Source organism: Hyalella azteca, unplaced genomic scaffold (assembly GCF_000764305.2).
Source record: "Hyalella azteca isolate HAZT.00-mixed unplaced genomic scaffold, Hazt_2.0.2 contig14641, whole genome shotgun sequence".
In the NCBI taxonomy this organism is placed as follows: Eukaryota; Metazoa; Arthropoda; class Malacostraca; order Amphipoda; family Hyalellidae; genus Hyalella; species Hyalella azteca.
The window spans coordinates 164577-177713 of NW_025944519.1; the positions used below are offsets into that span (position 1 = coordinate 164577).

Below are 13137 nucleotides of genomic sequence, written 5' to 3' on the forward strand. Positions count from 1 at the left end.
TCTAGCAATACTGTATCATACGAAGCACAATTGTATATGAACATTTTTACGGTCTTAAAATTGCAAATGAAAAACATTTGAGAAGAAATATGTGGTGTTGTGGTGTTGTATTGTGATCAAGGTTAAAAGTTAAATGCAGATAATATGAACACTTCGTAATCATTATATATATGAATCATAGTATTTCTCTAAAAAATATCTGTTTTTTTATAAACAATGAGAAAAGCAGCTGTGACAAAACCATATAATTATGCCATTGCTTCTCTCATAAGATCACAGTTGGATATGACTGCTGATGAAATATACAGACGCTGATCTTATCCATTCGGCTGAAATTTACATAAATTATTTGTTATTGCATGAGAGGTGGTAATGAGGATTCTGTCAAAGGTTGCGGCGCATTATTACCAATGTACATTAATGATGCTGGCAAAACTATGAAGGAGAGCCCTGGTAATGTCCAAGAGGGTCACTAAGATCGGGACATCCGAAATGAATTTTTCTAAGACATGCATGGCATGAAGAAATGAGAAACCAAAATTAAAAAGATGATTATTATAACTACTATTGTAAATTGTCGTATAATTCAAAGATGATATAAAAAATTTATTTTCCTTAGATTTGAATTTTAAATAACCAATAATCAATCGTCATTTCTTTGAATATGACCATTTACCATTACTCCCTTTACTTACTTACTTTTTTATGCTTATCGCTCTGTTGATGCTTCCAAATTGTGTAACATTATTTGTTGGTGACTTTTTCAGCTTGTAACGAACGATTGAGTATAACTGTACAATAATGATAATACCGTGATTACAAGGTTGCAGTAATGCTACTGTCAGTTTTAAATAATGAAAATCCTATATTTTTAGATCAACTATACTGTTGGTAAAGTGTTGGTGTTCGCTTCACCAAATAATCTAAAGAGCTGTCGTCTGGTGAGCAGTCGCTGCGTGCCGAGCTCGGCGGTACTGACGCTGGTGTCGTCACTGCCGTGCTGTGCGTACGTGGAAACATCAGCGAAGAAAAACTCTAACGTTGAGAGGCTCTTCTCGGAACTCTTCTCACTTGCCAACCTACCTCAGGAAATGTCTCCTGCTCTGCACAAGAGAGTTCACCCTGACCAAATAGGGTGAGTAATAATTATAATAAAAATAATAAAAATAATTATAATAATGGCACTAGTAGAAATGAACAAGAGCATTGATGCCGGCGTACATGCGTGTGGTAGACACAAGACATGGATATCTCGCCTTATCGTGTCTCGCCAATAACTGAATTTTGGCACAGAAGCAATGAAAGACAAACAAACTAATTTTGAAGCTGTTTATTGGTATTAAAATTACGAAAACTTAGCCTTAGGCTTAGCAAATACATATAAGGAATGTAATAATAGTACAATAACGGAACAGAGAAATATCAAGAAACTAAGAAGCATGGGCAGACGAATTTCCTCCAACAAAATAAAAAAATTATATAAATAAATATTAAGGAAGATTATTGAATTTTCTGTATTACAATGAATGAACGTTAACACAAAGGAATAAAATTAGCATTGGAATGAATTGAGAGCAGAACATTAATACTTGAAACAACAACAATTTATAAACTCCGGCCTACTTACCCTGCGCAATAAACAATAAGTCAAATAACACAAATAAATTATTGCGGTCGATGATGCCGTTCATGCAACGACAAAAAACTCACTGAATGCCCAGGCAGTAATTTTCCTTACCCTGAAATCAGTGTGAATCGCTATCGTTACCCTAAAATGCCAAAAATGTTGATAAGACATACCTAGAAATAAATTGGAATTGTGAGGAATTATTTTGCGAGAGGAATACTAAAATAACCCAGTTACATCATACTCTAGCAGCTTCCAGACTATGTATTCCCTCCGCTGTACAGGTCGGGATCTCACTTAAGCCAGCTTCGAATAACCATTGATCTGATCCATTGTTTCCTCATAAATACTTTATGCCTCATTGGTCTCTCGGGTTTTTAAATTTTTTTTTCTGCAAAGAATATCAAATGATTCCCCCAAACCATCATATACGTATAACGTACTTTTCTAAATTGTCTTATCATTTAAGCCCTCGCACAAAATTAGCGAGTAGAGAAAAGTAAGCATCGTATAATGGAACTTGTTATTCTAAAGGATGGTCATTTATGCAATTGACGATGACGAAAACGTATTACGTAAGAGAGTTCTTGCGTAAACCTCCGTCAAGAAGCTGAATTGAGCCTTCATTACAGTTAGGTGGAGCAGGAGCACCACGAAATACCTCAAAAGTCCACGGAACTCACTCCTGAGATTTAAGTTACATTCCATGGGACCCTCATCTCCTAAACTAAATGCCCGACCTTTCTGAAACTTCGTGTATATATATGTAAACGAAAACCCCCTTGCACCTTCAAATTTTATGAAATAATTAAAATAAAACTTGAAATGCATAGAAGCGGCTGTCAATGCCGAGGCATTGTAAACGCCACTTTGGCTTGGGGTAAAAAACGTTCAGCGTTTGTAGCTGGTGGAATTTACTTAAATCCGTGGACCTGCCCAGAGAGCAGGAGAACAAAATACAATGACGAAAACAATGGACTGGCTCAATGAAAATTTTGACAAATGACTTATCAAGAATATTAAACGAATCGAAACGTACATGAACATACTGAACAGTAGGTACATTATTCAAAAGGTTTAGCAACTAAACGTAACTTACGTTGGTTTTCAAGGGCTGCTCAACGGAACAAAATTGCGAGACTACTGACACGATGATAGTTCATCTGTCTAAGACGGCTGCAAGGTGAATGAATTCTTAAAATGCGATAGGCCTAGACGCCGCTAATCCGCCGAGTCAATGGTTCTCGGCACAACGGCAATAAAAGAAGTCCGTTATCTTCCTTCAATCTACGTGATACAACATGGTGTGACATCTCATTCGATTCGTAAATAAAATATGTATCGATTCTTGAAGTCATGCTTCCGATTTTTATTTTATTTTTTCTATAAATTTTACCATTTTCCCGCTCACCCTTACCACTCCCCTTGTTTTTTTTAATATACAATCCAATCCATGGACATTTCAGAAAAAATGGGCTTCTGCAGACGCTAGATATGAATTAAATATTATTTACATGCGTGCCACGAACGATGATCGAAGGGCCCCACGATTTAATATTATTTACGTGCGTGCCACGCCTTTACGAATCGAATAAAATGCCTCTCAATGCTGCAACTTATTGAAAACCATAGGAGGAGGTAGATTTTTAAGATTTTTTTTAATTTTAGTTGTTCAGGGGAGCCAAATATGTAAAATTTATTTTAGAAATACAGAAATTTGAAAATAAAATTTGAAAAATGTTAAAAAATTGTTTGATACTGTCGCCCAGGTTTTCTACTTCAAATTAATCGTATTGAAGGTACCATTACGCGTCTTTAGACTTTTTCTTGTCAAGTTTAAGTCAAATAATAAGCAACAAATGGGATTTTTTGATAGATTTATTTATATAAAATGATAATTTTATAAAAGTTCACAACGGTTTTGCAAAAATTATTGCATATACATCCACGATATTTGATTAAATTAACTCGTCTTGTTGACCGCAATAAAACGAGTGCAAATACATTGCAATTAACGCGAATAATGAACGCAATTTGATAACTAAAAATTCGTTTTATTGTTTTTTATATTGCTTTTAAAAGGTAATTTTACAAAAGTTCAAAACGGCCAAATGCAAAAACCAAAGCCACTACATAGATTAAATTGGTTGCGTCGGACGCGTCTTCTTTCCCCTAGCTACAAAGTAAGGTCAAAAACAGTTCAATTGATGTGAATAATGATCTATTAATACAAATTTCATTAAATAAACCTTTAAAAATAATGTTTATAAAATGTTAATTTCATATAAAAGTTTAAAACGACCTCACAGAAAAACGATTTCAGATATTTTATTTCAGTTTCCTGCAGCTAATTTCATTTTTGTACTTATAAAATGAGATGAGAAACGCAGAAAACGTAATTTCTTAAATTTTTAAGGTAAAGAAAACCATATAATGCGATGAGCTCTAGGAAAATTAGCGGAAAATATAAAAAGTCAAACATAAAGACTAGCTCCTGGATGAACTCAGGAATGCAGTGCCATGTTTGCTGCAAACAAGATGGCATGCAAACATTTGCTTCTTGCTGGCCATTAGTCTAGTTTCCCCTCATTGCTCCTGCTCTTCGGATATTTGTTTATTCGCATAGACATTTGTATTCTATTGAAAACGATCGAAAATTTTCGCTCCCACACGACATAATTCATTGAACAATCAAAGCTCGTCTTGCATGAAAAATAACTCTCTAGTAATATAAAAATTCCTTCTTTTTCAGCATTTTAGCGCCGAAAAGCTATCTGCATATTTAGCGCTGAAATTTACGCCGAAAAGACACTCTGCACATTAATGCATATAGAACCGTTATTATAACGATTCATAAGCTAATTTATAAATGCTCGGAATCGAGTGTTCGCCTAGCCCTACTTGAGTAGGAAAATGTCCGCTGAACGAGGAAAGGATTGCGTTGGCTTAGCCACAATGGTTCTTAGCCATCGATATGAGATCGTTCTGAAGCCTTAAGCCATCTGACTAGTGACAACAGCTCGGCCTTGAGTTTAATATCATCTAGCTCGTAGTCCGCTCTGAATTAAATCCACTGTTAACGATTACTGTCGACAGCTTAATTAATATCACGTCATGGACGAGATCAACATCATGGCATAATCCTCTAGGAATGGTCTCCTCATTGACAAGGGAAGATTCTAATGAAAGATGATTCTGTGTGGAAGTAAGTGCCAAGAAACCGTTGCCGCAATCTATTATTGAATTGATTACTCAAAAATTATCGAGTAAATCAAATAATATTAATTATTATATTTCTGTTTTATTATATTATCATAATATTATATGTTATTCGAATATTTGTATTTTTAATTATAATTTTTTAGCTACTTATACGCTATATAGATATGAAATATTTTTCCTCGTAACTCTACTTGCACCGATGAGCCAAGTGATAAATTTTTTCCACTGAGTTTTCGTCCCATGAAATCTTGTACTTCATGAAATGATGATTGCGCAACCATTATGGGAATACTGACAGTAATTAACCATGAACACGTTGCTGCGATGAGCCTTCTTTTCTCTAAGCCAATCCTGCAAATAGCCGTTTTACTAAATACTAGCGAGCCTTTAAATGTTACACTCACTGTAGCGGCGTCACACTGTAGCGACAGATAGTTTCAATAAATATAATTTAACAAGAAAGCTAGAACCTTTCTTTATAATGCAATTGCCCTAATACTCCCATGTTTAAATCTGGTATATGATGAAATATTGTAGTTCTTTATTACAACACTTCTCTTTAACTTCACTTCTTGTTGTTTGTTTGTCTTCGATAAATCTTGTAATAGAAATTTAAAATACTTCTACTTATCCTATCGATCTGAAATTTTGCACACTCGTGTAAAGTTGGAGACAATGCACGAATCAAATGTCAAAATAAATGATTTTGGAAATTAAAAATAATTTTTTTCAATATTAAAAAAATTGAAAAAATAATTTTGTCAGCTATAAATCTTATAACTGATATTTGACGCACTTTTACCTGTCTAATTGATCTGAAATTGTGCACACTTGAGTGAAGTCAGAATTAATGCATGAATCAATTAACAGAATAAATAATTTTGAAAAAATATATATATTAAAAAAAGTTATATATTAAAAAAATTGAAAAATGATTTTTTTTAATATTCGAAAATTAAATGAGAAATTCATTGTACATCTGTAACATTGGAGACACTGGATTCTTTGGAAGTGTCTTTAAAAAGTAATTTTTAAACGTATATTATTATGCTCTGTCCAATTATATCTTAAAATCTATAATAAATATTATGAGAATAAGTTCCAAGAAAATTTAACGTAAGAGCAATAATTATTTATTATTTCGCGCTGAGGATTTCTCCATAATTGAAATTTGATTTTGATAAATGCTTTCTTGATGCTTGTGTCCAGGTTACAGAATTTGAGCGAAGACGGACGTCTGGCAGCGCTGGGCTCAATGTCGTACGGCTCTGTGCTCTCTGCCATGCACGATTCAGACTCAACCGAACACTCAAATTCATGCACGCAGCGGGACGATGCTACTAGTAATTCAGAGGTACGTAAGTTATATTTCCCATCAGATTTAACTCTAGCGTTACAAGAGATAGATTTTGCCCATTAAAACAATCAAAGTTATAATTTTTATTCGAAATATTCTGTGACGGGTTATGGATAGAGTCGGATGGATAGAGTCGATAAACATAATAATATGAGTTATGTACGATTATGTGGTGATGCTCACTGAACCTCCTTTTTTCAGGACCTGACGTCACCGGAGAGCGAGGCGCGGCGCTGCCAGAGGCGCGGCCTGTCCATCAGACGGCGGCTGAGCGAAGCTTACGGCGTGGTGACGCCCAACGCGCGGCGCCCCTCCATCAGAACGGACATGTTGCTGCTCAGGTACGGCTGTAGCACACGAAGGAACACATTGTAGGGAGGGAGAGAGCTGGGGAATGTGTTTAGAAAGGCGTGGGGAAGAGATGAACTCAAAAAGATTTCGGGGCTTCATGAAACTAACGGGACTGAAGGTTGTTGTCCTGCTGCTAGAGTGTGGGGTTCGGTGTTCGATGTGTGAGGTGTTGCAGGTGATGCGTGTGTCATGGCGGGAGATGTGAAGATCAAGTCATGGCAGATCATGGGGTTTTGTATTACTTTGTCATGTGTTACTTACCCTGTACTTACCTGTTACTTACCTTGTATTACCATGTGTTACTTATTAAGAATTGAGGGAGGGTTCTTGCTTGTGACAATATTTCTGCAGCGGCTTTAAATTTTATGAGAAACAGGTAGGCCTGTTTTATGATAATTCCAAGGATTTTTTGAGGTGATTTCAGAGTCACTCATTTTTAAGTCCCTGTCCAATCTTGCTCGGTAAAGTTGTTTATGCCATAAGTTGTTTCGTATTTTAGTTGCAATTAAATGCTCCAGAGCCTTGCTAAATCAAAGAAATTTCTAATGTTTTAATTTATATTTAGTCACCACATTGCTTATGGAATTTTACATGCATTACGTGTTGATCGAAAAATTCATTCGCTCATACTCTATTCATAAATTTGAGTCAGAACCTTATTAAATTATGTAGCTCATTCAAGAAAAAATTACTATAAAGGTGCATGAAATTTTTAGGCTGTGTATGTACATCACCCTTTATGAAATGTACACTTCATTCATGCAAACTATTTTCGAATAATAAACTTAGTGATAAGTTTCTTCTCCAGATCGAAAACCGCGCTGCAGTTGGCGCAGAGAGGGGAGAGGAGGCCACGCAGAGACGTGTCGTGCAGCCTGCAGTAGACCGAGGGGAGAGGAGGCCACGCAGAGACGTGTCGTGCAGCCTGCTGTAGACCGAGGGGAGAGGAGGCCACGCAGAGACGTGTCGTGCAGCCTGCAGTAGACCAAGGGGAGAGGAGGCCACGCAGAGACGTGTCGTGCAGCCTGCAGTAGACCGAGGGGAGAGGAGGCCTCGCAGAGACGTGTCGTGCAGCCTGCAGTAGACCGAGGGGAGAGGAGGCCTCGCAGAGACGTGTCGTGCAGCCTTCAGTAGACCGAGGGGAGAGGAGGCCTCGCAGAGACGTGTCGTGCAGCCTGCAGTAGACCGAGGGGAGAGGAGGCCCCGCAGAGACGTGTCGTGCAGCCTGCAGTAGACCGAGGGGAGAGGAGGCCACCCCGGGAAGTGTTGTGCTGGCTATAAGAGATCTTACATCATTTTGCATAACAAGTTACGACGGTGACGCATGTTTGAACGATAAAAAATGCTTAGGAAACTCCAATGAAAGATTTGATCATGAAGTATTCGTATTTAGTCTTTCTCGGAAATGTTTGCCAGAAAGTAATAAAAATGTTGATATTTTCATTTCGTGAAAATAAGAAACGAAGATTCTCTTTATTCATGATAATTTGGACTGATACAAATCATGAGAACCTACCTTATAACCAGAACTTCAATGCATGTAGAGGTGTTTTGTCATCTTCAATTCTTCTTCATGCCCTTATTTTTTTGTTTCATTGTGGTGAAGCAGGTTCCTACAATGCGGGCGAATGCATTATTAGACGAAAACTGAGTGGATGTTATAAATTGGCTAAAAATCATTTAAAGATAATACGTTACGATATATTTTGGTCTTCTAACATGGCTTATTTTGTGGACGTGAATCGTAAAATTTGTTAGATATTTCGGGTCGAATTCCTCATACCAGTGGTTCCTAACCTATTGAAATAGACTACCACTTTTAGGCACCGCTCAGTCGTTCCACAATTACTACACATTAACCACACATGTAATATTAATTGCATATTATCTTACTTGATGCGTTGATGACACGCGCATCAGGTTGCGGTACTGCATAAGTTCAACGAGGGACCGCTGGGTCCAGGGCTGCCCTTCGCTGCTAGATTTCCTTGTGTTAGGCAGTAAACATTATTGTTACTTCAAAAATATCAAACCAAGTATCTCTGATGACTCCTAAAGTGTTTTTGTACCGCCTGAAATACCCGACCGTTTCAACAGCACCACTCGTACCACAGGTTGGGCTCCATAGCCTTTCATGATGCGCATGGAAGCTTGCACCGTAAATTTAAATTTCACTCTGAACTTGAAACGCTGATAAATATATCAAGTGTAAGCTAATGCTCTAAATATTTAGTTGTCATTAGTATGCCGATTTTAGTTCTTTTGCAACGATTTTTTAATTAGAACCTTCACAAAACTGAATGTGCGATTCTTGATAACGGTTACTCGCTTTTAGGAGTGAAGTATGAAGTAAATGTTAATTCAGTAAATGGTGCCTACCGGAAAAAAAGTGTGTCTGACTCTCTCTGTACTTAATTTAACGGGTATGTGTTATGGTGTACTATTTTCTAATAGAACTAACGTATAAATATTCGGGTTTATACGTGGGTTCACTGTTCACATAATTGAGCCTCGCGGACTTTAAGCCGTGGCGTTTTCCTCAAGAAGATGGCAAATTTGCAGATTGTAGATGGCAGCAAATATTTCGTGAGAATGCAGCCAACGAGGTCTGATAGGCAATTTAACAAAGTGCTATCGGTACCTTAATTCTGATGTCTCTGAACTGGGTAACTGTGAACTCTCTGACATTTATGTAGAGCCGAGATAAAAAGCAACAATTTATTTATTCGTGTATAAATTGTATATGTATGAAACTAGTCGAATATTTCTTTATTTTATTATAGATCTATATTATTGCAGGTTCCATAAGTTTTAATATAGGGTCACGTATTCTCTTAAGCGTGTTCTGCAACCAGTAGTATGGTTAATAATGCCTAATGGCCTTAAAGTTCTACGTTGATATTTTTAACTCCTGACCATCTGGGGATTTGCTTGCCATGTTTTTATTGTACTATGTTTAGCTCTATTCGATATCAAAACATTGGACGATATCGTAGAATAAACGGCCATCTACGAGGCCGATGCGCTTTTATATATCCCTGTTTCATATATTGAAATGTAAGTATCACTATTACACATAGAAAAACACTTCTACAATGCGCCATAAATCTAAAGCTGCTATGTCAACGATGCTAAAAAATTCTTTTGCTTGGAAAATGACTAAGAATAAAAAACGAAATTTTTGCGGGATCGAATAACTAAGATTGTGACGTATAATGGAGTTACAATTGCGTGAATTCACTCATAAATTTTTATCTTTGATTATTTTTATGTGAATCGAAAAAAAATCGTCAATGATGCTGTCTCTGTTGAAACGTATTTTCTATCGGCATTATCTACACAGTCAAGTACGAAGTCAAGTAGCATTATAACAAATGGATTTGCGAAAACTGCCAGGGAATGTATTGAAATAAGCAGTTGCATGTCACAATTGTGTATATAGTCTTTCACATTGACTTGTTTGTGTGTGCCTCGAGACTCATGCTTCGAATTGAAACAAAATAATTTTGTAAACAAACTCTTTTATTACTCCTCTTTGATTTAGTGCACACAATTTACTAATTGAAGCCGAAATTAAACTTTAAGGAGGCCATAGGCCAATTTTTCGGACATTTGTTTTAATGAGAACCAACAAATTTGATGAGCAGTTTTTACCTCTAACACAAATCAGATCAAAGCCAAGCCTTACAATGTAAGCAAGAAATAATTACTAGCATGAGAGAAAACTTTCACTCGTGTAAACATAAAAATGTCAACGAGAAAAATATTTCCCAGTGTGAATTCGCCAAGCCCAACACCAAATTGACTGGAAACAGCAGAACGAAGCACAGTAAATTCGCCGCCGAAATTCAATGCAAGAAACTGCACCTGCAACCAACTTAAGAAGCGCATTATTCCAGTATTTTTTGTGTAAAATTAAAATAGAAAATGCTATTTCATCCGACAAACATAGGTAATTAGCTAGAACAATGTTATTCTAATCAATGTAATTATTTAGAAGACATTTTCTGTTGAATGGTATATTTTTAATTGTCTGCTGCAACCCTATTACATCGGCCATAAATTGTCAACAAATTTCACCAAATTAGGTATTAACTGCTTTAGGATAAACAATTTACTGGTGCTTTCAAACGATCATGAATGTGTTCTAGTGTGAATCACAAACTCAAAGACAGGTTCCCTGTAGCTCGTGTCGGGAGCGAGGCACGCCCGCATGATGTGCGCTCTTCTGTTCTTGCTCTTGAGGACGTGGTAGCTGACGGGCGTGGGCTCCATCAGAACGCCCGTCCAGCCGAGGTTCCGTTCAAGGTACGTCACCCGTCCCCTCACATCCTTCATGCATGATCGAAGGTTAAGGGTGGAAAAGATACTCATTAAAATCCTTTCCCTCTTTTCATAGAAGCTTGATTTTTACTTACGAAGTTTGTTTTACTCGAACAAAAACAGTCGTAGAAGTTTGGTAGGAACACTAAACACTATAGAATCTTTCGGATAACTTTGGCCTTGAGACATTCAGGCAACTGATTACTACTGTTATTAATTTACAATTTGAAGATGAAAATTTGTGGCCGAGCCATTTAATAATTACAAACCCCAGAAAAAATATAATAAGCAAAATAGAAGAGACTAATTAACCAGAAAGAATTCGTTTAATTTGCTCGGCAATTAAGCCACAAGAACAAATTGTAGTAAAAACTTATTCTAAATAATGTCGGTTGGACGACGGAGGCTATTTTTGGGGTTTGAGTAATTCAATTCATAATTTAACCAATTAAAAATGCCAACATTTCCTGTAATTTCGAGTGAGCAACTTTCCTTGTGTCTCTTGATCTGAATTTGCTCATTAAGTCTGACTTCAGGTTCGAGAAAGTTCCGCGACGACCCACTAATGAGTGTCAAAACGACTGCCAACGACGCCACATATTCAGTTTCGATTGATCTCTTACTCTCTGTGGAGTGAGACTTCCTACGTGGGGTGGCAGCCTTGAGGTGTGGGTCCGTGGGATGGTCTGGGACGACGGCAACAGCTCGTCTTCTCACGGATCACGGGTCTCGGCGAGACTTCAGGAGCGGTCCGGGTGCTGATGGTTGGATGTCCCTACCAGGAAAATTTTACATTCATTGCAGATAATGAACTAAACCTATAAAATGTAATTGAATTGTACGGTACACTAAAGCTCAGCGTGTTGTGGGAATTTTTACCTCCGGCCTGTATATTATGGACAACTGTATATGTATCACTACTACTCTCACCCTAAACAATAAAAACCCTTTTCTTCCAACTGCATGCACATTTATTAAAGTTTTCCATTGTATTATAGCCTCTTATTTGTAGATGGCCATACATTTTTTAGAACACAACTGCAAAGTCGAAATATTTACCAAATTAATACTTTCTTGAAATATGAGCAACGTGTTCGAAATCGTCCTTAAGTTCGAATCGTTTTTATATATTGCTTCTTGGTTTCAAGTACTTCATAGTTCCTGGTGTTACTTGTTTAGTTAGCCCTAGCGAGTGTGACTTTTTTGCTTCCATTGATCCCAAACAAAAATTTTTAATAAAAATTTTAAAAATAATAATGCCGGTTTTTCTACATTAAAAATTTACATCATGCATCTAAAAACAAAAATAAATTTATTATTTTAGTAAATTAATTTTAGATTTAGCTCTAGTTTTTTCACATCGAAATTATGATATAATGCTTCAGATTGAATGCTACAAGTACAAAAGCTGTTAAAAGTTACATACTGTAAATTGTCACGGTCGGGATGCGTTGCCGGTGTTTCGTCGACGCCTAAAGACGGAACTATTTTGTAGAGCATATGAATCACGTGCTTAGGCATTTTTATCCGTTCTCATCCTTTATAGTGTCTCTTTATTTTTCGCTTGCTATTAAACTTACGTATCACGTGTCTTTGAAGTTCGCTTGAACCAGACGCCACGATAACTGCTTGGTAGAATAGTAATAATAAATTGACGTTGCTCTCAGATCGTGATTTCAAGTTGACTGTTATACATTTTGCGCATAGCTAATTCTCTGCTCAGAGGAAGGAAAATATTAAATCTATTTAGAAATTTTTCATTCAGCAATTTTAGAAATAATCAATTTAAGTGGAATTATGTTTAGGAGAATATAAAAAATCGCTCACACAAAAAATGAATTGGCCTGAGCTGTTTCCGGTGGAAGTCCTCTGAATTGGGGAAGAATGAGATCACTGGCCAGGGCACGCCAGCCAGGTAGCATAGAGAGAGCTAAGCTTTGTGGCTTTTGTGCCACCCATTTTGTCAAAAATGCCAACTGGTTGAATTTATTGTTCACAAGAAACGTTATTTTAGAAATTCGAAAAAGCCGCATACTAGGGAGTTGAGTTTTTTTTTGTAATTGCGTAGTCGGCAGTTTAATGAGTCGAACAGGTTAATTTAAATCAGATTACGTGTAATATACAAATTGAGGACCTTTTTCGAATTTAATTTGAAATGATGATGAAACGAATCAGTAATTATCAAATTTCATGAAAAGATTATTTCTTGAAAGACAGGATTAAACGTAGGGGGATTTACAGAAGAGAAATACTCTCT

The 13137-nt window shown here is 36.7% G+C and overlaps 1 protein-coding gene across 1 annotated transcript in view; it reads left to right on the top strand.

Moving 5' to 3' along the window:
- Positions 1-10027, top strand: part of LOC108668293 — a 49942-nt gene extending 39915 nt beyond the window's left edge. The window contains exons 4-7 of the mRNA XM_047884114.1: positions 950-1135; positions 6059-6203; positions 6408-6547; positions 7366-10027. Coding sequence (XP_047740070.1) covers positions 950-1135; positions 6059-6203; positions 6408-6547; positions 7366-7441 — 547 coding nt within the window. The 3' untranslated portion in view covers positions 7442-10027. The remainder of the gene's footprint in view (positions 1-949; positions 1136-6058; positions 6204-6407; positions 6548-7365) is intronic.
- The last annotated feature ends 3110 nt before the right edge of the window (positions 10028-13137 follow it).